Source organism: Ursus maritimus, unplaced genomic scaffold (genome assembly GCF_017311325.1).
Source record: "Ursus maritimus isolate PB19 unplaced genomic scaffold, ASM1731132v1 scaffold_27, whole genome shotgun sequence".
In the NCBI taxonomy this organism is placed as follows: domain Eukaryota; kingdom Metazoa; phylum Chordata; class Mammalia; order Carnivora; family Ursidae; genus Ursus; species Ursus maritimus.
In genome coordinates, this window is record NW_024425230.1 from 12,415,381 (window position 1) to 12,440,474 (window position 25,094).

The 25,094-nt window shown below is 43.3% G+C and overlaps 1 protein-coding gene across 20 annotated transcripts in view; it reads left to right on the forward strand.

Annotated features, from left to right (window-relative positions):
- Positions 1-25,094, forward strand: part of LOC103660007 — a 173,877-nt gene that overhangs the window by 82,797 nt on the left and 65,986 nt on the right. For 6 of the 20 annotated variants that reach the window (XR_005838045.1, XM_040642740.1, XM_040642739.1 and 3 more), the window contains 2 exons: positions 14,824-14,880; positions 15,570-15,776. The exons of 3 other annotated variants lie outside the window; for them this stretch is intronic. Coding sequence is in view for 9 of the 17 variants with exons in the window: in XM_040642740.1 (XP_040498674.1) it covers positions 14,824-14,872 (49 nt within the window). In the remaining 8 variants the exon portion in view is untranslated. 11 more of the 20 variants (XR_005838047.1, XM_040642735.1, XM_040642734.1 and 8 more) reach the window with 9 other exon arrangements.

Below are 25,094 nucleotides of genomic sequence, written 5' to 3' on the forward strand. Positions count from 1 at the left end.
ATATATATATATATATATATATATATATATATATGCATTTCACTGGGCAAAAATAGAGAACTATCTCTTTTGAATGTGAGCTTTAAAAACCTCACTTAAGTGTGCTTCTGCTATCATATCTAAGTTTGTGAAAATTACAGAACATTACTATTTATATGATAATGTGCCCTATTCATGAATCACCTGCAATGCATTATTGGGTTACCTTTGACAACCACCTTGGTTTAAGAATGAGCTCACAACTCTGATATTTGTCCATGATATGCCATGTAGAGATTTTTTTTTTTTTTCTGAAAAGCATAGGGTGATCTGGGAAAAAGGGAAGAATGGCTAGATCAGAAGTTACCTTGCAAGAAAAATATTAGAAGAGCGTGGCGTTTAAATTGTAAGAGGAATAAATTAACTTCCTAAAGCAAAAAGTAAGAAAAGGAAGCCACTGAAAGTGGGTGAGCTGGTTCAGTTGAAAATCATGGTGTCCTCCTTAAGCCTCAGCCAAGAAATTGGTGGTTAAAGATTTGTCCCAATTTTCATCCGGTACTGGTGTCCTTTGAAAGTTTAATCTAAAATGAAAGGCCATCCCGACACAGGAAATAGGTGATTCTTTCCTGAAAGAATATTTGTGATGCCCCAAACCACAGCCACTGGAAGATATGAAGGCGAGCACAAAATGTTACCTGGATCATGATTTATATATGCTGAACAGACAATAAAGTCGCCACCCTCCTTTGCCCCTACAGAAAAAGCTACCGGCTAGGTATAACTACAACATAGTATTTCGAAGCAATATTTCTCAAAGTTTTTTCTTATTTACAAAAGAAGCAATTCATTTTGTAGGACATTTCACACTGGCAAATGGCCAACAACAATTTTGACCAAAGCTGGGTGCAAAAGGTATCGCAAAACACAAAGCGGAAGAATATTTAGGAAAGGTGAGAACAAAAGGGAAGATTATTCATCCTTCCATACGGCTTTTTAAAGCCATTCACAATTATGTATCGTTTATGGTAGTTTCTATAAAATTTTTTCCATTGAGAAGGCAGAAGACTGAATAAGTTTTGTGAATGCACCACAAAAGAAAGAGAAGAAATTCGGAATGACAATGGAATTGAGCTGATTGTTTGAGGATCTGCGCGTGATAATGACGCTGTTAACCAGGAGGATGGAGAATGTGATCTCATTTGTTTTTCCAGAAAGGGATTTTAAGAACTTAACCAAAAATTAAAGTCTCTAGTGAGTGTGAACATAAGCAATAACAGTCCTACCACAATTATGCATTTGATTGAAAAGGTACAGTATATCAGAAGTCTCAGAGCCAATGTTGGTTTTTCTAGCTTATGTGCATGGAAATACACTCACTTCAAGAGAGAGGAGAAAGTGGGGCTTTCTCAATGTGTATTTAGAGAACTTCTTACAGTACACAATTTAGACCATATGTCATGCCACCAATTCACGTCATCGGCCTCTTATAATTAAACTTATTATTTAGAGACATTTGGGGCTAAATGGGATTCTTGGAGGTTTCACAGTTCATTGTGCCAGATCAAGTCCTTTTTATTCCAGCTAAGTTGCAAGGCATTTCATTCACCCAATTATTCACAGATCTTCATAAATAGCCCCACTCCCCCAACACACCACTACTTGACAGCTTTCAATCTTGTGTCTTTTTTTTTTTTTTTAAATATTCTCTACCCTCAATATGGGGCTCAACCTCATGACACCAAGAGTAGCCTGTTCTCCTGACCAAGGCAGCCAAGCACCCCCTCAATCTGGTATCTTAAAGATGAATGTTTTGTAACTTCTTTATTTGGGCTGGCTTTCCATTTGTTATGGAAATTATTCTTGGAGCCCTTTCCAAATTCTCCGTAGCTCCTTACAGTTGGGAGGCCAAATTATGGCAAGACCATGCAAACCTTGGACGTGAAAAGACCCTAGGTTGAGTCTCGGCGTGGCCGGGTCCTAGGTATTGAACCTCAGACAAGTTGCTACCACTTTTAAGCCTTGACTTTCTCATATGGAGGATGGCAACGACAACGCCTACCCCAAGGAAATCACGTGGGCTAACGCAGCTAATGGGCTGAAAGCACCAGCTGAGAAGAACTCACCAGACGATAGCTTGCAGAAGAAGTAGAATGACTCGGGGCTTTGAGACTTCCCCTCTATCATCTGCATCCTGTCATTTCTGCTCATTTTATCAACAAAGCCATGTACATGAGCATGAGACAGGTTTTTGTGTGTCTTCCTTGTTTTTTCCTGACATCCTCCCTGCTCGTCTGGTCGCAGACCACTCTGAATTCGGGACCTCAGAACTTTAAGAGATCAAATCTTGTCTCAAAAAGTCTGACTACAGCAAAGGAAGTCACTCTCGGGGTTCCATTTAGTGAAAGTACTACCCTGATTCAATGAACAATATCCTGGAGGCTGAAAGTAGTGAATTCTGCCTCCAAAGCGCTCAGCCTTCCCTAGGATTAGTCGCTTGGCTGTCTTGCTATGCAGCTAGTAATTCAGAGATAATCATGTTACCAAGATGCCATTTAATCTGTATTTGGCATATCTCAAGTTTTCATCTTCATTAATAGAGCCATCAAAGTTTCATTGGGCCTGACTGGTATTGGACACACGGGTGATTCACCCAGAGGGGGGGTTTGCAGCTTGCATGGAGAGACTCTGCTTGCCAGATGGCAGCTGTTAATCTGCCTGCATCAGGGGTGCGAGGGGGGGGCTAAGCTCTGCTGGCCCCTGGCCAGTGGGGCTGTCCCTCACCTCCGATGGCACATCGCTGCTGGCCCAGGCTAGGAACCTGGGCCCTTGGGGCACTGTGGGTTTTCCGCTGCTTGCTGGCCTGAAGTCACCTGGGGCAATGGATGCCAGATGCAGGGAAGGTCCTGTTGCCTCAAGCATAGCCCACTGAATCAAAAGATTCCTGTGGAAGCAGTATGGTACAGTGGACGGGTGCAAACCTGGGAGTTGGAGAAACTTGGCTTAGAATCCTGACTCTACCAGTTAACTAGCTACAAGAAGTTAGGCATATCACTTAACCTCGTTGAGCCTCAGATTCTCCCATTTGCATGATATGAACCCAAGAGTGTCACCATGGTAGGTTCTCCATAAAGTAGTGAGAATAGGGGAGCCGGGTGCATGACCCTGTCCCACTTGTGCGTGTAGAGCCCTGGGAAGCTCTGATCAGGTCCCTGCAGGGGCTGGATGAAGGTGTTCATCACCGTGTTGTTCGTGGTAATGAAGATGTTCATCATTGAGGGGGATACGTAATGGGATGTCAGGGAGGCTTACCATGCAATCCCATGTAGCGGTGTGAGGTAGTGTAGAGGATGCTTACAAACTGTGCTAGGTGGAAAAGGAAGGAAGGAAGGAAGGAAGGAAGGAAGGAAGGAAGGAAGGAAGGGAGGGAGGGAGGGAGGGAGGGAGGGAGGAAGGAGACAAAACAAAGTCTGTGGACATCATTCATATAAATTAAAAACACGCACACACAGAACAAGGATATACTACGTGTTTTATGAAGACACATACAAATTCAAGGATATCTTCAAACCTAATACTTGCTTATGGGCTGGGGAGGAAAATGGCGGAGGCAAAGGAGATAAAAGGTAGTAAGCAAGTAAGTGAAGGGCCCAGTACAAACTTACAATGACAATAAATCGAGGAGTAGGACTTACTCAGTGTTCTGCCCCCGGATCTAAAAGAAGAAGAAAAGGTGAAAAAAGTGTGGTGGGAAGGGAGAGGAATTAATAAGAGAGGTGCTTTGGGGGCTGCAGGGTCAGAGCGTGAGGACGGGCGCTGTAGGCACTGCAATGGCGTTCCGTGAGGGTCTCTTTCTCTCTCTGTTGAAGGTGGGCAGAATCTTAGGGAACATGTGATGCAGGGATGAAGCAGAATGGCCTGAACTTCCTATTCGCTGTTATCTGAATTCTCAATCTCCACAGACCCTAACTGCCTAAAGGCACTTCCCTAATTTTTTTTCCAATTCTCATTACAGACCCAATTTTTGTGACTCGGTCACTGTGGAGTTTTAAGAAGGTGTGGTGCTCATTCTTGTTAAACCAGTTGGGAATTTCCTGGATCCCCAACTCTCTGCCCCTGCATAGACGTGCACCGCTCTTCTCATCAATGAGACCTTTGTGTGCCGTGGGGCCGAAGGATATTACTGCGTGAGAAAGAACCACAGGAAACTCCCATCGTTTTTTCTAGAGTCTGAGGGGAAAAAAATGTAAATGTGTAATGGGGCACACTCTGTAGTCTCCTTTTGTTAATTTATGAATTGGAAGATGAATGTGGATTTATTGGAATAGTATAATTAAGTGTCACCGTAGTATAGAGCATAATTATGACCAATATAATAAAGCAGAGAAAGAAACAATTTCCCTCCTGAGCGGCATCATCCCTATAAGCCTTGCTTCTTCAAAGCTTTGCGTTCATTTCCCTTAAATATAATAAGTAAGGCAGACGTCAATAAAGAACGTGATCTGTAAAGGAAGATGGAGCGATCTGTAATGCACGTCCTGTCTTGGCAGCTAAATTTTTGAGATAATATTGAAGATGAAAACCAGCAAGACACCTCTGGGCTAAGAGAGGCTACTCCCGTATTACACTTCTGTTTAGTGCCAGTGTCCCCTTGTCCTATTTTTTTCTTCTCTTTTCCTCCCTTCCTCCTCCTCCTTCTTCTCTGTTGGCCAGATGCCTTATCCCGCTGAAGGTGATGACTTGTTCAAGAATAGGTATGTGGGGGCGCCTGGGTGGCACAGCGGTTAAGCGTCTGCCTTCGGCTCAGGGCGTGGTCCTGGCGTTCTGGGATCGAGCCCCACATCAGGCTCCTCTGCTATGAGCCTGCTTCTTACTCTCCCACTTCCCCTGCTTGTGTTCCCTCTCTCGCTGGCTGTCTCTATCTCTGTCGAATAAATAAATAAAAATCTTAAAAAAAAAAAAGAATAGGTATGTGATCCAGGCTCAGCCAATTCAAGCTTCCCTGGGACTTTGGTTGGTGATAGAAAGACAGAAGTGCTCTCATATCTAGAATTGCCATCTAGAATCCAATGTCTGAAGCCGGAGCAGAACAGAACAGCAGCAATAGTGAGATGGACAGGTGCCTTACCTGAGTGCCTGCACTCAGCCATGCTCAAACCCGGGGCTGTCTAGACCCTTCACTTCTGTCAACTGATCAATTCCTCTTTTGACTTGAGCTGATTAGTGTTGTCTTTTTGTCATTTGCAAACCAAAGATTTCTGAGTAATGCGCCAAGCAAGTAAGGTAAATACTGTCACAGCGGGGAACATGTGCTCATTTATCAAACATGTAGTGTATGCTTCCTTGATGCCAGAAAGACCCTTTGCATAGCAAAATTCCATGCCTTATTTGAATCATTGTCAAACAAAGAGAACACATCTACGTGTTAGTTCAAGGATATCTGACATATCTTTGGCTATCTGAAGAAATGTGTGTGTGTGTGTGTGTGTGTGTGTGTGTGTGTGTGTGTACAGTATGTGTGTATCCTTTTTCTTCAACAACTACACAGTAGTAATATGACCATATGCTGGGGTACCTGCATCATATAACATAATGACATAATTCATGAGTCTTTGCCAATACTTTCATTTTCGCGAGGGCGTGAAGAACTGGTTTTGTGTTCATGGGCCGATCAGCTGTGTGACCTTAGGCAGTTTACTTAACTTCTCTGAGCTTTCCGTGTTCATCTGTAAAGCGAACATAATCTGTATCAACTGATTGTTGTGAGTAACACACAAATAAGTTTGTGTAAAGTACTTAGTATAGTGGCTGGCACACAATAAAATCATTCAATATTCAATAATTCGATAGCCATCGTTAATACAATTGTCACCGTAGTCGCCATCAGCATCATCGTGATGAAGGACACTTCACCAGTAGTTTAAATAATTTGCACGCATGTAGGGGTTTATGTACCATTTGCAAAGTACTTTTTTCATCCAATTTGATACAGTGAGCCTACCCTGCCGCACAATACCCATTTCACATTTTGGCTTCTTGCAAATTCTTTCAAAGTTTTACATGATATCTGAGTCTAGTATCCAATATAAGGGACTGAGAAATGCATCCATTTCAGCAGAAGAGTTTAAAAAAAAAAAAAAGAACATTTTTAGGACAAATGTGGCCTGGTCCTGCATTCAGTCTTTAATCAAGGCTAGGAGTTTAACTGCTTCATAAAACTTTGGTTACAGCTGTTACACCTGTGAGCAGAGCAAATCAGGGGAGAGGAAATGTTATTTTGACCAGAGTGCCTTCCTTTTCTTTTCTCTAATAGATCACTGATACCAAAAGAAAAATTTGAAGCAAACTCTTTTGCTTTCTGTCATTGGTCATTTAAAATATTCTTTTTAAATTTTTTTTTCAAGTTGGACCTCTTGAAAGACTATGTGTGTTTCATGTTACCAGCATAAGCAGATTGTTGAATTTGATGCATTTAAATGTTTTCTTTGTTTGTGGAATTTTTTTTTCCACAAAGGCACGCTTTCAAAATGTTAAAATTATGGCTCCATGGTAAGATCTTTTTGGTTTTTCTGCACAGGAAAATACTTTTGGCTTAACAATTGGGTAAAAATCCTCAATTGTATTGTTTAAGGGAAGGTTATACTTCTGATCTCACACAAATTTCTAGAAAAAGGAAAGGCCTTGATTTACTAATTGAGCAACACTTACTAATAATTCTCTTTTTGCTTTGGACCCGGGTGTTGTTTTATCTAAGTCAGGGAAGAAACAGCCTCTTTATTAACTGCTAAGGGGGACAGCGATGCTGTGGAAAGTGGGAGTCATACCACTTTACAGGTATAAACTTTAATGATCTCTTGCATATAAAACCAAAAGAAACCAACAGGCATATAAAACAAAACTTTCGGGGCGCCTGGGTGGCACAGCGGTTAAGCGTCTGCCTTCGGCTCAGGGCGTGATCCCGGCGTTCTGGGATCGAGCCCCACATCAGGCTCTTCCTCTATGAGCCTGCTTCTTCCTCTCCCACTCCCCCTGCTTGTGTTCCCTCTCTCGCTGGCTGTCTCTATCTCTGTCGAATAAAAAAAAAATCTTAAAAAAAAAATAAAACAAAACTTTCTTGGGTATTCAGATGATTTCTTCTTGGTCAGAGCTCCTGCCAGAAGCTGGAAGTAGTGCTGAATTCAGAATGCTTTCCCTCTGTTTGGGCTATTCACGTAGCCCCGTTACTAAGTGACTTCTGATGTTGCGATACTTAAAAAAAGAGTCAAGAAGTGTTCTTCATTCTGTCTCATTGATTTACTGATTTATCCCACACCTAGATTCTTGGAGTAGTTTATCAAGAGCACTTCTGCATCCTTCACTGTACCTAAGGTGAATGCCAAGTTCTGGACTTATATATTAACCCTCATAATTACAGACAGCGATCATTATATGAAGATGAGTAATAATATTTAGGCTTTATGAATACTTGATGCATTTTGAAAGACATGGAGCCAGATTTGCCTAATGCTTAAGCAATTGCTTAGTAGTAAATCAGGCATCTTTAGAAGCTGTATTAAGATATGCTGCAGAAGTTTTCGGTAATGTCCCGAACGTTAGCATTGGTGGAAATCTGTTCTAGAGAAAGGAGCCATGGGGACAGGCTACCCATTCAGCTTCACATGATCAATGAACAGTTTAGGCAGCTTACTGCCAAGTATTCCGTAAGTGATTCTCAAATTTTAAATTTAAACTCTGCAGGGGTGTCTGGGTGGCTCAGTTCGTTGAGTTTCTGCCTTCTGCTCAAGTAGGTCATGATCCCGGGATCCTGCCTGCTTCTTCCTCTCCCTCTGCTTGCTTCTCTCCCTGCTCGTGCTCTCTCTCTCTCTCTCTGTCAAATAAATAAATAAAATCTTAAAAAAAATAAACTCAGCAAATATTACTCATATGTTTCAGGTGGGTGATATATGCCCAGCTCTATATTCCATACATAAAGGGAACCTGGATGTTTTTGGATCTCATAGCTGTGGGCGCACATAAGGCCAAGTTAGCCTTAGTAGCTCTTGAGAACCTCTCCAGGACCGCCCACAGGATCTCCTGCGCATGCCCGGTCCCCTCCACCGCTCCATCTGGGTGCCATCAGGCTTGGCAGTTCCCCACTGCAGCTCAGCATGGAGAGCCTGAGCTGCTGAGAGGTCTCTGGTGGAGTGTGTATGGTTGGGGGGGGCGTCCTTCTGTCCGCGTGTCACACTTTATCACTTCAGCCCAGAGGCGACACAGTTTGGACCTGAGTCTCACAGTGGCTTTCATCAAAATAGACCTGTCAGCCGCGTCCTGCAACGGCTCTCTCTCAAGTGTCAGACTGAGTTTCCAGTCCTGGGAAACCCACAGCCTCCTCTTCTGTGCACCTGGCTTTTCATGTCCCCATGGATGTCTGTTCTCCAAAATTTGTCTCTTTCAGTCCAAACCTCCAACCACATTGGACATGAACTCATGCAAAGAAATGGGGATACCAAGATAGGGAGTTTGTGGCTCCATGAATCTCAGGGTAAATTTCGCTACTGTTAGTGTACTTTATTCTTAGTGGATCATTTTGGAGGATGGCCTGAGTATAGCGATGATTTGGGCTCAAAGGGTACACAGACCCAGACACATAATAGCAAGTTTCTCTTTGATCTTGTGGTTACGACGATACTGTATGCTAAAGAAATATGGTGGTTGTGGGTACAGAGACCATCACAGACAGTAATAGGAATTTACAGAAATCTGTGAAAGATCCACACAAGCTTGCCATGATGATTTGTCGGGGTGGTTCAGATGTCGAAGAGATGGAGTGTTCAGTAATCAGTGACTTGTGCATGATATTTGCATAAAAAGAACTTTAAAAAGGTTACATTTCTTTTCTACTTTCATATTTACTTTGTGTTAAGGTTATAGGATCTCACTGGCAATGTTGCTGATGCTATTTTTGTGAACTCCCAACTCCATGTTTAAATGTAGCCGGATGGAAATTTTGAGCAACAGCAACAATAAATATATCTGACATCCCTGTGACTTTCAAGTTCTGCTATGCCTGAGAGTCAGGGAAGGCTGTTATTTTGCCTTGAACTCTGAAGGAAGAAAGAAACTTTTGTTTATAAATTTCAGAGATTTTTGTCTTTGCACTTACCACAAAGTCAAATGTAGATATAATCCACTTTAAGCGCTTTTGGCAAAATTTCAAATATGCTTGTTTTTTGATAAGGGGGAAAAAATCCCAACTTTTTGTCAACACAAGTCCTTCACTCTGTGTCGTATATGACTTCTGTCGGTCAAGCTGTGATCTTGTGGGCTTGTGGAATACTGATCCGGTACAGGAAGTAAGAGCCAGATATGTAATCTGGGCCATCTTTCTGATCCATTTTAGTTATGTCTGATTCTAAATTGAGTTATGTAGAATTTAACATAACAGGACCCTGTTTCTATATTCTTTATGCCTGCCTTCAAAAAATGTAAAATTTTACGCGCCAATCTGAGTGAAATGATCTGAGGGTATTCAAAATCAAAGATTATTTAACTTGTGCTCCAGTGTGTTCTATACTGGACTCCTTTACAAAGATATTTGATAACCGAACAATTGTGTATGTGTGTGTGTGCATATATATATATATATATATCTTTTTTTTTAACTCACCACGCTTAGATGTGTGAATGTTAGACTGTAAGCGCCCCAAAAGGGCAGGGTGGGGTGTGGTGTTCACTTTCTTAGCCCCATAACACCTGGTGGAAGGCTCTTGAGAAGTAAAATGCCAGTTTAAAATTGTATGGACTGTATTCCTGAAGATCTGGTGAGATGGATCGGACAAGTCTTACAATCGTTATTTCACAGATGATAAATCTGAGCCCCAGAGAGAGCAATTTGTGATTCCCTCCATGTCTTCTACTCAATCTTTTCCTTGAGTCCTAGAGCTGGAGCTTTATGTTGAATGGGAGGGGCATCACTATACATGGGTGATGGGGAAAGGGCATGTCTGAATTCATGAGTCAGGTTGGTGACAGTTGGTAGAAGCCTTACTACGGAGCCACAGGACTTCTCCATTACCACCGACACCTCACCTCCTAGACCGGGGGGAAGCATTGAACTACATTCGCAACAACCACGAGCAAACCTCGGCAATGAGGTTTCCAAATGGATGTGGAAATGCATCTCTGGCCTTTCTGAAAGTGGTCCCCAGGGTGCCTGCCGTGTGTAGTAGTTTTTCCTGAAGCTTCAGGATCAGTGTTTGAGGTGCTGGACCATCTTTACCTAACTTCTACCTGGTCTTACTCATTACAGGTGGACAGGAAGCTGTATTGTGAAGGGGTCAACAACAACGAACAGGACTGATTCAGGGCATGCTACCTTGGATCTTTGGGTTACAAATATTTATCTAACAAAATGTTCTTATCTCTCAGAGTCCCCATGAGAGACTTAACATTTCACTAAGTCTTGCATAGAATTCTAGGATGGACGATGTAACAATTTGCTTGTCCCTTCCTAATACGTTTCCATCCTATTCAACAAACGGTTTAGTGAGCACATATTACAACATGCCAGGTGACTGTATTGATACTGGGATGGAAATATGGTGGAAAGTGACACACGCACTGTCCCTGCCTTCACAGAATATATAAACTAGTGGGGTAAAGAAGACAAGAAAGGAATGAAAGTTGGATTCGTGCGATGAATGAAAACAGTCCCATGAAATTGGTGTGTTTTTCCAGAGAGGTAAGCATGCTGGAACTTTCTGGCTATTGCAGTGTAGATTGCCTGAACTTCTTCATGTGCTCATGGGTAGGCTCTGGTCTTAGTAACTATAAAATACTGTGAAAGTTCCATGACCTCTTTGGACCACAGTTTTGTCATTTGTGAAACATAGGGGTTGACTGGATGATTTTGTAACTACACTTATCATGGTGAACATTGCATAAAGTAAAGAAGTGTCAAATCACTACATCGTATGCCTGAAATAAATATAACATTGTATGTCAACTGTGCTTCAATTGAACCAAACAAACAGATAAATAAAAGTCTTTTCAGTGAAATGTTGAAAGCTCTTCCTCTAGAGTCAGGAGCAAGACAAGGGTTCTCTCTCTCACCACTCTTGCATAGTTCTGGAAGTCCTAGCCAGAGCAATTAGGCAAAAAACCAAACCAAAACAAACACAAAACACAAAACAAAAACAAAACAAAAAACCCACCCAAACCAGAAAAAGGTAGGAAGGAAGGAAGGAAGGTAGGAAGGAAGGAAGGAAGGAAGGAAGGAAGGAAGGACAAGCATCCAAATTGGAAAGAAAAAAGTAGAATTGTGTCTGCTTGCAAGTGATATGATCTTATATGTAGACAATCCTATAGCCTCCACCAAAAACGTCTTCGAACTAATAAAAGAATTCAGTAAAGTTTCAGGATACGAAACCAATATACAGAAATCAGTTGTGTTTTATACACAAACCTATCTTCAATTCTATTATGATTTAAATGGAGTTATTATTTATTATCTGAGAAAGAAATGAAGAAAACAATTACATTTACAATGGCACCAAAACCAAAAACAATAAAATACTTAGAACTAAATGTAACCAAGGAGGTGAAAGATCTCTACCTGGAAAACTATAGGACTTTGATGAAAAAAATCGAAGAGGACAACTAAATGGAAAGATATCCCATGCTCATGGGTTGGAAGAGTTAATATTGTTAAAATGTCCACACTACCCAATGCCACCTATAGATTCAATGCAATCTCTATCAAAATCTCAATGGCAGTTTTCACAGAAATAGAAAAAACAATCCTAAAATTCATACGGAACCACAAAACACCCTGAATAGACAAAGCAATGTCGGGAAAGAAGAACCAGACTGGAGGCATCATATGTTCTGATCTTAAATTGTGTTATAAAGCTATTGTGATCTAAACGGTATGGTTAAAAACAGACACACAGACCAATGGAAATAAGTTGAGAGCCCAGAAATAAACCCACATATATACATACAGTCAACTACTGTATGACAAGGGAACCAAGAATACTCGATGGAAAAAGGGTTGTCTCTTCAATAAGTCGTGTTGGGAAAACTGAATAATTATATATGAAAGAATAGCATTGGATCCTTACCTAATACCACTCATAAAAATTAACTCAAAATGGACTAAAGACTTAAACATAAGACTTAAAAATGCACAACTCCTAGAAGAAACCATAGGGAAAAATCTCCTTGACATTGGTCTTGGCAATGATTTTTTGAATATGACACCAAAGGCACAAACCACAAAAGCAACAATAAACAAGTGGGACTATTTCAAACTGAAGGTCTTCTGCACAGCAAAAGAAATAATCAACAAAATGAAAAGGCAACCTATGGAATGGGAGAAAGTATTTGCAAACCATGTAACTGATAAGGAATTAATATCCAAAATATTTAAGAAACTCGTAAAGCTCAATAACAGAAAACCAAACAGTCTGATTAAAAAATAGGCAAAAGTCCTAAGCTGACATTTTTCCAAAAAAGACATACAAATGGCCGGCAGGTATATTGAAAAGTGCTAAATGTCACTAATCATTATGGAAATGGAAATCAAAATCATAATGACATCACCTCACACCTATTAGAGGGGCTGTTATAAAGAAGACGAGGTGACAAATGTTGGGGAGGATATGGAGAAAAGGGAACCCTCATGCACTGTTGGTGGAAACGTCAGTTGGCAGAAACACTGTGGAAAACAGTTTGGATGCTCCTCTAAAAAAAAAAAAAAAAGAGACTACCCCATGATCCGATAATCCCACTTCTGGGTATATCTCCAAAGGGAATAGAGTCAGGATCACAACGGGCTGTTCAGTACAGTATTATTCACAACAGCCAACACAGGGAAACAAACTTAGTGTCTGTCTATGGAGGAATGGATAAAGAAGTTGTGGTATATATATATTTCTGGGAATCTAATGTAGAAAAATAGAAATAATACAGTAGTATAAATATTACTTAGCCACGAGAAAGAGGGAAATCGTACCATTCTAGACAACATGGATGGACATTGAGGGTGTTGTTTTTTTGTTTTGTTTTGTTTTGTTTTAAAGATTTTATTTATTTGGTAGAGAGATGGCCAGCGAAAGAGGGAACACAAGCAGGGGGTAAGTGCAGAGGGAGAGGAAGAAGCTGGCTCCCAGCGGAGCAGGGAGCCCGATGCAGGGCTCGATCCCAGGACTCTGGGATCACGAGAGGGCGTTGTTTTAAGTAAAATAAGTCAAATGAGAAAAACAAGTATTGTATGATCTCGTTTATTCGTGGAAGCTAAAAATGCTGAACTCATAGAGACAGAGTTAGAATGGTGGTTACCAGGGGTTGGGGGCTGGGAGAAATGGGGCGATGTTGGTCAAAGAGACAAACTTCCAGGGGCATCTGGGTGGCTCAGTCGTTGAGCGTCTGCCTTTGGCTCAGGGCGTGATCCCGGGGTCCTGGGATCGAGCCCCACGTCAGGCTCCTCTGCTGGGAGCCTGCTTCTTCCTCTCCCACTCCCCCTGCTTGTGTTCCCTCTCTTGCTGGCTGTCTCTCTGTCGAATAAATAAATAAAATCTTTAAAAAAAAAGATACAAACTTCCAGAATGAACAATTCCTGGGGATCTAACGTACAACATGGTGGCCATAGTTAACGACACTGTATTGCGCACTTCCGAGTTTCCAAGAGTGGATATTAAATGTTCCCCTCCCCCTAAGCAAGGTAAGTATGTGACGTGTTGGGGAGGTGTTAACTAACCCTATTGTGTAATCGTTTTGCGATATGTACGTGTAACAAATCATCACGTTGCACACCTAAATCTTACACAATGTTATACGCCGGTTGTATCTCAGTAAAGGTAAAGGGGTGGGAGGGCTGTTCAGTCCTAAGTGTTTTTGTTGTATTATTGCAATAACTAACATCTGTAAAAGGCTACATATGCGCCAGGCACTGGACGTGTGGCTTTTTGGCATTGTTACATTTAAAAAGTAATTTTTGTGAGTCTGCTGTGTAAACCCGGCTACCATATCAAGAGGGGTGTGGTGTTAGTAACCATCGAGGCAGCAGATGGCTTTGCCCAGATATCTTTCTGGATTTAGATATTTTGAGACCCTTTTTGAGCGAACTTGTATCACATATAGAAGGATCCGCGTGCTGTTTATATAATATTCATAAATAAACTCTTTGTTCATGGTGAAAAATGATCCATTTGACGCCTTGCATTATTTAAAAGCTCTCTCAAGACAAATAAGCAGTTTTCAAGGCAAAACAGAGTCCTTCCGTCTGTTATGGCTATTTATTTAAATGCCCCATAGCCACACGTCTCCGTCAAGTATCTCCTTTCGCAAAGTTGTTTTGGTCTTTTTGGAATTCCTTTGTGTCATTTTCTAACATTATTGAACTTAATTACTACATGACTTACTAGGCAGACGTGGTCTTCACCTACCTGCTAGAGGATTAGGGCGCCTCCCTTTTAATCGTGTGAGAGCAGGGGAATGAGCGATGCCCTTGCAACAGGCCAAGAAGCACACACTAGGAGAAAGAGGTGGGGCATTCGATGTCCCACTATGGTGGTAAATTAGTTAACTGATCATGATGATAATGATAATGACAACACTAATGATGATGGTAGAGGTGGTCCTGATAGTAGCCATTATGGGTGGAGCGTCTCAGAAACTTGGTTTGCATAATTATTTTATTTAACGCTCACAACAGCCAAGTGAACGTGGTGCTAATATACCCGTTGAGAGAGGATGAAACTGAGCCTCAAAGTTTGTATCCACCTGTTCTGATCACACGGTCCGTAACCAGACAAGCTGGGGTTTAAGCCCAGTTCAATCTAATTCCAGATCTTTGGCTTTTAGCTGCTCCACGGGACTAACTGAAGACCTTGGCACCAGGATTCCTTTCTAAGAGACGAGGTGAGTCTGCTATCCTATCTCTAATTCTATGATGATTTAAATGGAGCTATTATTTATTATTAAAATATTATCAGTCGGTAAATAGGAAAGTGTCTTAAACAATCGGAAAAAGTAATGTTACACAAATGTCACAAATGTTTAGCAGGTGAGTGTTCAGTCTGTGCGTGGGAAGGCAGCGTGATGCAGGGGAAAGAACATGGGTGTGAGGTTGGCCTGGCCAGGATCTGGCCCCCCCTGGCCAGCTGTGTGATCTTGGCCAGTCACTTACCCTCTCTGTGCCTCAGTTTCTTTAGCTATAGGGTGAGGCTAAAAATAGCCACCTTAAAGGAATGCTGGAAACTCTGGAGATCATAAATGACAAATCTGTACAATGCCCAGCAAGGACAGTACAACATTGCTTCTCCTCAGTAAAACGTAGGAAGTGATACCATTTTACTTCCCTCCATACACACCACTGGTTGCAATCAAGCTTTTGGGATAGAACTCTAACTCCTTAACTCAGCCTAAAGGCTGTGCCCGATTTGATTCCTGCCATGTAACCAGCCTTATCTCTGGACATTCTCCCTCTCACTGGGCTCAGATGGGCCAAGCATTACTCCTCCACCCCAGGACCTTTGAATATGCTCTGTCCTTGGCTGAGAATACTCTTTCATCTTTTTAGTAACTCACTACTCTTTCTCATCCTTTAGGTCTTGGCTCAAATATCACTTCCCCAGGGAAATCTTCCCTGAACCCTAGAAAACTTTAGGCCCCCTCTTACATACTTCCTGAGCTCCCCATCTTATTTGGGATACTCCTCACAGTGGTAATTAAGTACTTAAGCGAGTACTCGATGAAGATTCATTGAATGAATGAAGAAAAGAATAAATGAATTACTGAATAAAGGATTGTCTTATTTCAAAGATTCCCCTTGGTGTTTCCTGACCTGTTTTTATTAGAAGAAGACCAGAGGATGTGAGCCATGGAGACTTCTAGCAAAGGCACAGGCTTTTGCCCAAAGTGGTGTCCTTTTCACTTTTGATGAGAACAAGACTTCCCCAGGGACCATTTGTTACCTGTGGCACGACAGGCAGCCTCGAGGACCAAATAAGCTGCCTTGGGTCTGACCAGAGTGATACTCTGGATGAAAGAAACATACCACCTCTCTGAAACAGATGCTTTGGTTTATGATGGAAACAGAGGAGCCTGCAGGTGCGGGCTGGGCTGACACGGGCTCTGCGGAGAATCATTAGAGCCTCCTCCGAGATGCGGATTGACTCTGTGTTTAATCAGCCACAGGCAGAAGAAATGGCTTCATTTCAGCTCGATGAGAACCAGATCACAAAAGGAAGATAGATGGCCAATACGGTTCATCACTACGAGCATATTGTCTTAATTTGAAGGAACAGCCTGGCACCCATTCTAATCCAGGAGGAGAGTGTAATATGGCTAGCAGCAAGGGCCAGCTAGCTCAAGTCTCAGTGCGCCCCTTCAGGAAAAGCTCTCGTTTGTTTCTTAATTAATATTTTAAGGCAAGGGAGAGCCATAAGACACATTCCTCAATCATTTGAGAAATTCTCCCGCTTGGAATTCAAGACGCTTGAAGGAAGGACTCTTCTTCCCTGAAATGTCTGAATCTCTATGTCTACCAAAGTACCACGGCCCATGAAGGAAGGGCCATTTGCTGGCTGTTTGTAACACATGGTCATGTGTGCAGTTCATCTGGAAATAGACGCACGTGTCGTGATGAGCCCTGGGTGTTATACGTAACTAATGAATCATTGAACGCTGCATTAGAAACTGACAATGTACTATACAGTGGCTAACTAGATATAATAAAAAAGAAAAGAAAAGAAATAGATGCAAATAGAAATAGTACCATGTCTCTGCACGCGGATACCTGCTGGTCACTCGTGGGCTCTTATTTCCAGGGGCTCGGTCTTCTGCTTGCCTTTGGTGCTCCAGAGCTCCTACTGGGGAGGTGCGGAAAATGGATATTCTGTTCAGAGGCAGTTAGCTCGTCGATGGCCTGAAAATGCCAGAGAAGGGATGTTTAAGCTCTTGCAGGAGGAATCACACGTATCTGAACTCCGCGTCCTTGCCAAACCCCTCTTATTTGAAGTGAAAGCAGATAATGAGCGGTTGGGGTACTTACAAACAAGTGGATGTTTTAGAATCATTTGGTATGTGTCACATCCATGTTTTCATTCTCTCCTCTGAGCCTGAGCACAAAGAGCTTTTACAGCCCTCCCCACCCCAATGACTATTTTCCAGATGTTCTGAAACAACATCAAGTGACCCAGTTTACCCCTGAGAGGTTTATAAAGGTGCATTTATGGAGAGCCCGGCTGAGCGAGGCTGAGATGTTCGCTCGGCAGCTTAGTCCGAGATAATCTCCCGTGAACGTCGCATCAAATCTTCCTTTACCTAAGGCACACTGAGTATGGTTTTTAGAAAAAGATATGCTAAGTACTCCCAAAGTGAAGAAGAAACTTAAGAAGCTTAACAATGGATGTAGAAATATTATCATCAGCTATCGGGGTAATAGTATCCAGTCATTCTTCACCTACAGGCATGGATTTGGGCTTCGGCAGATGAAGACAGGACAGTAGAAGTCCGTGGGCTTAGTGCATTTAAATATCAGCAAGACAAGGCGAAGGACCTTGTTAGCATAAAACCTGAACACATGTCATTTGCTTTTTGTGCTGCATGGGATGAAAAAAATATCACGGTTGCAGCCATGGAAGGAGGCATGCTGGGGTTTTTATGCAGATCGCTGAGACAAGAGAAGTCCTCATTAATGGACAGGAGATCGTTTCATTCTTTGCACATGGGCAGCATGCACCAGAGCAGTCCGTGGGACCAGAACCCAGCTCTTTGCCCACATAGTGGAGACGAGCCATTTCCCGAGGGGAGACAATATGCTGTCTTAAATTCAGTCCTACAGAAAGAACCTCCCATTCCTTCCAAACACGGGCATCCGGTGTCGTGTCAAAATCTGGCGAGAAGGTGGCATCATTCTTCCCCAGCACATCTGCTGTCTGTGGATGACATTCAGTGGGACCGGTCCCCCCCCAACCCCCAAAGTAAGTGACATGCCAAAGCCTTGATGTGAAAAGTACTTAATGTTCTATAGTGTGTCAGTTTCCCAGTGGCTGCGGTGCAAAGTGAACAACCTTCCTGGCATGACTTCCATGATCACTGGCACCGAACCCAGTGCAGTCATCCCCTTGAGGTCCTTTACACGTGAAAGGGAAAGTGAGCACGTGTAAGAGGCTCCTATTCTCTGCCTATCTCAGAAGGCCTGCTCTTCTGCAGCCGTTCACACCACGGCCCTGTGACATGCCACCAGCTAACAGGTGACGGTCCCTTCGCTGAGTTCAGAAAAGCTGGGAAGTCTTGGCCCTCACGTAACATGCTTGCCTGGCACAAACCGTGGTGAGGAAGCCGAATTTCCACTTTCGTGCGGCCATGGATGCCTTCTCGAGATAAGATAGACTGCTCTTTGGTTTGGAAACCTGTGGCGTGGAACGTTAGAGAGCGATCCTTTTGAGTCACTTGGCACGGCTGGCACTTTTTGACTTCTGCAACTGCTCTGCCCATAGTCAGAAATACCGGTTCCCTTACCCTTATCTTCACATCCTTCAGCGTCCGTGTTGTTCCTGGTCATCCAGTTAGCTGCTTCCTCTCATTTCACATCCTCTGACAGTTTGGGGTGGTTTGAGTTGAGTGGGGTGGACAAGGGGAAATTGGCGATTTCCTCTGCCTCTCGTAGAGTTAATCTCTCATCCAGATCCTGCTAAAACATCTCTCTCAACGGCAGTCTTTATTCCTGGTTTAGCAGCATCCCCGTAGAGAACAAGTTTCTTCTTTACAATGCTCCAACTGAAAGTCCAAATGATAGATGGTTTCCTGAGCCTGAAGAAGACACTTAAGCACTTATATTTCTTTCAACAATTTATTCCCGTTTGAACAAGACAGTTGATTTCTCATGTTAGCACGGGGCAAGCAGGGTATGTGTGTGCAAACAAAAATGTCTGGCATCCATTCAAGAGTTGGGTGAAAATCAGGACCCAGAAAGAACGTTGCCAGCCAGAAATACTACTTTCTTGTGTCCACTATTCGATATCTGGGGGTTTCTCTCCCGTCTGCCTACATTTCCTCTGTTCTTAAAAGTCCTGTCTGGGTCTGCGGAGAGAACAAAGTTTCTTACCATGGATCTTTGGATGTTTTCTTCGTCTGTCTACCCCGGTAGGCCCAATAAAGGACACTTCTAGTTTTTAATCTGCTTTCTTATGCATCAACCCCTCCCCTCCTGGACACCCCACCTTGTGTGCCTGTAGTAAAACATTGGTTTCGACTAACATGTTTTGTTCCATGTGCTACATCTGAGCCACTAAATGTTTCCACGAGGAAACATTTGCAAGCATCTTCAAAAAGGACGCCTCGTTCCTTACCCCAAAGAAAACATAGCAAAGTTAGCACATGTGTTTCTAGAATCCCTTTGCCTTCATAAAAGTCATCTCTGTTCTCCCTTTCTGATCAGCAGGGAGAGGTATATATGCCCACATTCTCTTCCCAAGGGTGAAGCGGTGTATGTTTTGCCGTGTGTACTTGGCCCACAGAGGCTCACAGGAACTCTCACACAGTTGAGCCTAGTAGTGATTTTTATAATCTTGTGACAAGTTTTCCAACCGGCAGGTTTTTGGGGGACTTGAGACCTGCTCCTTCCATGGGTGCCTCTCAGGGGAGCAATGAGAACCAGAGGCAATTGGTGCTTCCCTCCCACGTTGGCAGTATTGCGCCGGGAGTCCGAGTGTCCAGCATTCTCCCCAATAAGGAACTTTCCCGAAGGCTGAGGCATGTGACGTCTAAACAGAAATCACTGCCACTCAGGAAACTTCTATCCACTTTCTTAGGCGCTGCCTGCCCATAAGCGTCATCTTGGTAAAGTGTTATAGAAAATTTATGCCTCATCACAAAGAAACAGCTGTGAATTGCCACAGTCCCTAACTTTTGAAAGATGTTAAAGGAAGGTATTCATTTCAAGCCACTCACTTCAGCTACAGCTCTCCCTCCGTGTTTTACTATCGTGGTGTCTCCTTCTGGTCCTGTAAGTGTTCCCTGGTTTCTCTCTAGGACTGGGGGAAACCGGGACGCATAATTTACGACTCCTATTAAGAGGGTTGGCTGGACGTGTAGACAAGATGTCAATAATTATTTCTGGTGGGGCCTTCACATCAGAGGAAGTGCCTCTGTAGCATGGCTTATTTTAACAGAAGACAGATATGCCTGACCTGGGTTTTATGACAGATGTCAAATATATCGAAGTGTGTTGTGAGGCTGATCGCCTTATTGGCAAGAAAATGAAAGAGCACCAGGAAGATGGATGGGAAGCTTTCCTCGAGGGGTTTCCTGTCTCTTTGTGCAGGTAGGACAGTGAACCTGACGAGGGACCAACTGGCAGGCCCGAGGGGAGACGTCAGTGAGACTCGGAACTTGCACCTGCCCTTGAGACTTGGAAGCAAGGGTCCCTGCCCCCTGGAGTGATATCGGGATGGGGGGGAGTGGGTGGGGGAAGAGGGGGGACACTACGGCCATTAGAGGGAGGCCCCCCGACAGCGGGCACCTCCTTACATGTGATACCCGAGGCTCCTCCCAGACCTGCTAAAAAAAAATCTTGGTTCTCCAGCCTTCCCTCCTGAGTTCAGCTCAACAAAGACTTCTGGAGAGCTTACTATGTGCCAAGCATGGCCCCGGGCATTAGAGAGTAGTGCTAAACACCGCATGTTCCAATCAGACCTCCCCACCTTCGTTCTTCTGGGTCCTTCTGCCTGGGGGAGAAACAGAATCTTAGGGTCACTTATTAGCTGCTGGATGGTTAGGGGCTAAATTGATTCACTTCTCTGAGTCTTGTCTTCCTCATCTGGAAAATGAGCCTCATAGAGTTAAGAGGATTGGACATAGAAGCATCTTTATGCTTGCCCCAAGGATGATATATACAAACTATCAAGGGGAGGGGATGGCCACTCCGCTATTTACTTTGATCCACAAGGCTGCTTTTTGGGTAATTTATATCACTTGCCACTAAATTAACTGCTATTAGATCACAAGCTTCCTATGTGTCTAAACCCTGAGCTCCCTTAATCAACTATGATTATCAGAAAACTGTGCCCTTTGGGACAGATGAATGACAAAAAAGGACACCTCTCCTCCACGTGGATATATCAAGCACCAGGTGCTGGGCTAGGTCGGTGGAAGCTGGATCTCGCTTCACACAGTGCTGGACACAACATGCGTACTGGGTAAGGGTTTTCAACTCAATTTATTACAGCCATTGCTGTGCCGAGAACGACAGCCTTCTATTTTCAACGAGGCTACTTGAGTCATTGGCAAGACATCATGGATACATTGTAGATTAAATGTAAAAGTCACCACAACAGTATCTTCGCCTTCTCTCTCTCTCTCTCTCTTTTTTTTTTTAAGATTTATTTGTTTATTTTGAGAGAGAAAGAGCAAGAGTAGGAGGGTCAGATGAAGAGGGAAAGAGAATCTCAAGCAGACTCATGCCGAGCGTAGAGCCCAATGTGGGGCTCAACGCCAGGCTCAATCTCACAACCCTGAGATCATGATCTTTGCTGAAACCAAGAGTCCGATGCTTAAGCCACTGCACCAGGCGCCCCTCCACTTGTCCTCTTAAAATATTTCTTCCTCAGAGTCTGTTGTTGAGAAAGAATGTAGTATTTCATTCATTCTGGGTTTACTGGACATAAACTGTTACAGGTGTTTTTTTGGTCACCATGAAATATGGGGTATCAATAATAGCATGGATTAGGGAAATGCATGGAGAAATAGTGACACGAATTATTAAGGAAGGAGACCTATGTCTTTACACACATGCGACTCCCCACCATTGGGTAAGGGGGAAGAAATAAAAGCATTGAGAATGATTTACAGGGAAAGTTAGTTGTGATATAGAGTGTTGGTTGGTTTAGCTATTTTTCTTGTTGCTAATTCTATAAAGATAGTGTGGATGCTAAAAGTAAAATCCATGATAGATGGAGGAACTGCACAGTCTTCTGTTTTGCACTTTTAAAAACAGGTTTTATTTATTTATTTGTCAGAGAGAGGGAAAGAGAGCAGGCACAAGCAGGGGGAGCGGCAGGCAGAGGCAGAGGGAGAAGAAGCCTCCCCAACCGAGCAAGGAGCCTGATGTGGGACTTTATCCCAGGACCCTGGGATCGTGACCTGAGCCGAAGGCAGATGCTTCACCGTCTGAGCCACCCAGGCGTCCCTTCTGTTGTGCAGTTTTATTTTGTCCCATTTTGTAGTGATACCAAGAAGAGCAATCTTAAGAAAGTAGATCTTGTTCGTTTCCCATGTTTTCCCCTGAGTCCCCTGGGCTTTTGACCACAACCGCCTAGAAAGAAGAGGTGTTGTCGGAGGAGAAGTGGGACAGGGACCGTTTTCATGGGTGTCATCCTCCAAGCCAGCTGCCAAAGTGGTTCAGGGCTTTCTCTACACAGCAGAAAATGCGAGACTCCCTAGAACGAAAAAGCGGGATCTGGTTTCGCGTAAGAGACGGGAACAGGGTAAAAACTGAACTGAAGGAGGAACTGGTCTGTACGTGAGGCACTTGCCTTTAGTGAGGGAGTAAGGACAGATTTGTGGCTCTTCAGGACGGAGGGGAGTCGCTGTCTATGCCTATCTGTTTGGCGGGCTTGAAGTATCAAAGGAGACGTGAATGCTTTTCAGTTTGAATCTACAAAACGTAGGATCCGTCACGGAAGGGAGGAGCAAATGGCTTTTCAACCGCGAGAGAATTTCACCAATTGAGATATTTTTCTTGACTTTATTCGAATACCTCCTCCCCCTGCCCTTTTTATTTCCCTCTGAATCGGTATGAAATTCGTTACATGGTCTTAAAGAGAGAGAGGTCTAATCGAGGTGTAAGGTGCTATGAATAATAAAAAAACAAAAGTGGGGGAGGGTGTAGAAGTCAGCACTGCTACATTGCTCTAACCTGCAGCTCATCTCAGGCACTTGTCCCCTTTTCAGAGAAAAATATACCCTTCTCCTCCAGGAAGCTCCGCGTCTCAGAGGCCTTTATTAACTTGATCTTTGGGAATAGTGTTTTAATTTTTTCCATAATCATCATGCAAATTGATCAAGATAGTCTCTGGAAAGGAAAAGGAGTGAACCCATGGCCTCATTAACTCCAACGCTGGGAGGGCGCACGCCTGTGGGGGCTGGGGTCCTTACGCACAGCGGCTCAGCCCTTCTCTGTCTGTGACCCCAGTGCAAGCTGTGGCTGCTCCCAGTCTCGCTTGTTCAAATTGCTTCATGCATCTGACTCCCTCACAAACCAATGGGAAATAATTTGAAAGGTCTCCCAACCTTACGAAAGAAACATTTGGGTCCTGCAAGATTCCAACCAAAATTTCTTACTCTCCAATGACCGAACGAACCATACCATTGATGCACGATGCCCGTGTTCTATCCAGACCTTACCTTAAAGACATTGGGCTCTCAAATCGCTAAACTTTGGGCCATCAATGGAGTCAGCATTAAAATGTGTGGCTCAGAGGCATAATTCTGCATGTTGTTCTGCTGAATGAGGAGGGCTTTTTAAAGAGTGTGTTTTAATTTTAATTTAACAGGGAGAGTGGCAGAGACGAATAGATCTGTCCAAAATATACTTAGTAACAGATTTTTGAGTTGGGTTATTAATTTCGTGTAAGCAGTTCCTCTTTTTATTTTTATAAACTGTAAAATCCAGGAGAAGCAGAATCAAATGTAATATGCTTCTATTGATTGGCCCGCTATGTGCCAAGCAAGGTGTCAAATGGTTGCAAAGGCTGCCCCATTTGTCCTCATCTGACAGAGGAGACTAAGGCTGTGGCAAGAGGTGACCTAGCTTGCCCGGCTGGAAAGTGGCAGAATCATTTACAGATCTGCCTCATCCTTGGAAAGGATTTGATGCAACTCTTCGGAAATTAACTTTTTCGAGCCATGTAGAGCTAGGCTGTTTCCTCAGTGGACCGTGTCCTACCAGTGAGTAGTAAGGAAGTTGCTGTAACTCTGAGAGTCATGGGGTGCCAGATACTTCCAGGTGAGGACGTGCCCTCAGTGGGTGTGCAGCATTTTGCCTTCTGCCCACTAGTACCTTCCACTGGTTAGTTGTATCGGGGGCTGAATATCGGTCTCTTCCTCTTTGGGGGAAGACTGTCCCTTCTAGCAAGGTTCAGATGCGGCAGGTGCTCCTGAAGGGGGTGGGGAGGGAGGAATAAGGATACTGCTAGCTGGATTAGCTGACGGAAGTTTGCCTCTTGAGTTAAAGCCGGGCCTTAGGTCCGTCTCCTGTGGGAAAATCCCTTTATCTCAGCCGTAACCCATCCAGGTTGCAAGTTCTTTCAAGTCGATTTGACCTGTCTTGAGGAATTTAATAACAAATATGCATTGACATCCAATCTCTGTAAGGTGTTGAATTGGAAGACAATGAAATACATCTTCCATCCACATTTGTTGAGTTTCCACGATGTGCTAGAAACTGTGCTAGGTACTTCAGATGCAAATATAAAAGGGCCTGATAACCTTGTAGGGAAGGTGAACTTGTGGACGAATGCATGGAGTTTTAGAGAGCTGATCCACAGCAGAGCAGCCCAAAGGAGTGACTCGAGGAATGCTTTAGAGAGGTGGTAACCTTTATTTGAACTAGGTCTTGAAGTGGTTAGGAATAGTTCTTCAGATTGAAAAATTGGGGAAAATGCAGTCTATTTTGAAGGAGCTTTGTGTTTCCTCTGACAAAACGAGTATGCTATCGCCTTGGAAATAGCCATGAACATGGGGTAATTGGTTGAGGTGGTGGTGGACAATGGAGGTGAACTGGCACTATGGTTAATTTATCTGGTGGGATGGTCTTTTCTCAAGGTATGCTGAGAAGAATGCTGGTTCCTTGAGTTGTTAATTTGTATCATCTGGGAAAACAATACCAATTAAAATAAATAAATGTATTTTAATAACATGTAGGGAACTCTGGGTTAGGCTTTTGGATGGAGTTCTTTCCTGCAGGACTTCTCAGGGCCTTTACTAGGTTACGCTACATTATAAATTTCCAAGAGCTTGCCTTAAACCTATTTGTCTTTTCCTATTCACAGTGTTTTCAGGGTTCCCTGGATCTCACAGTGAAAAATACTTTAAGGTGGGGGTAGCTGTCCACAGGGTTTAAGAAGTGA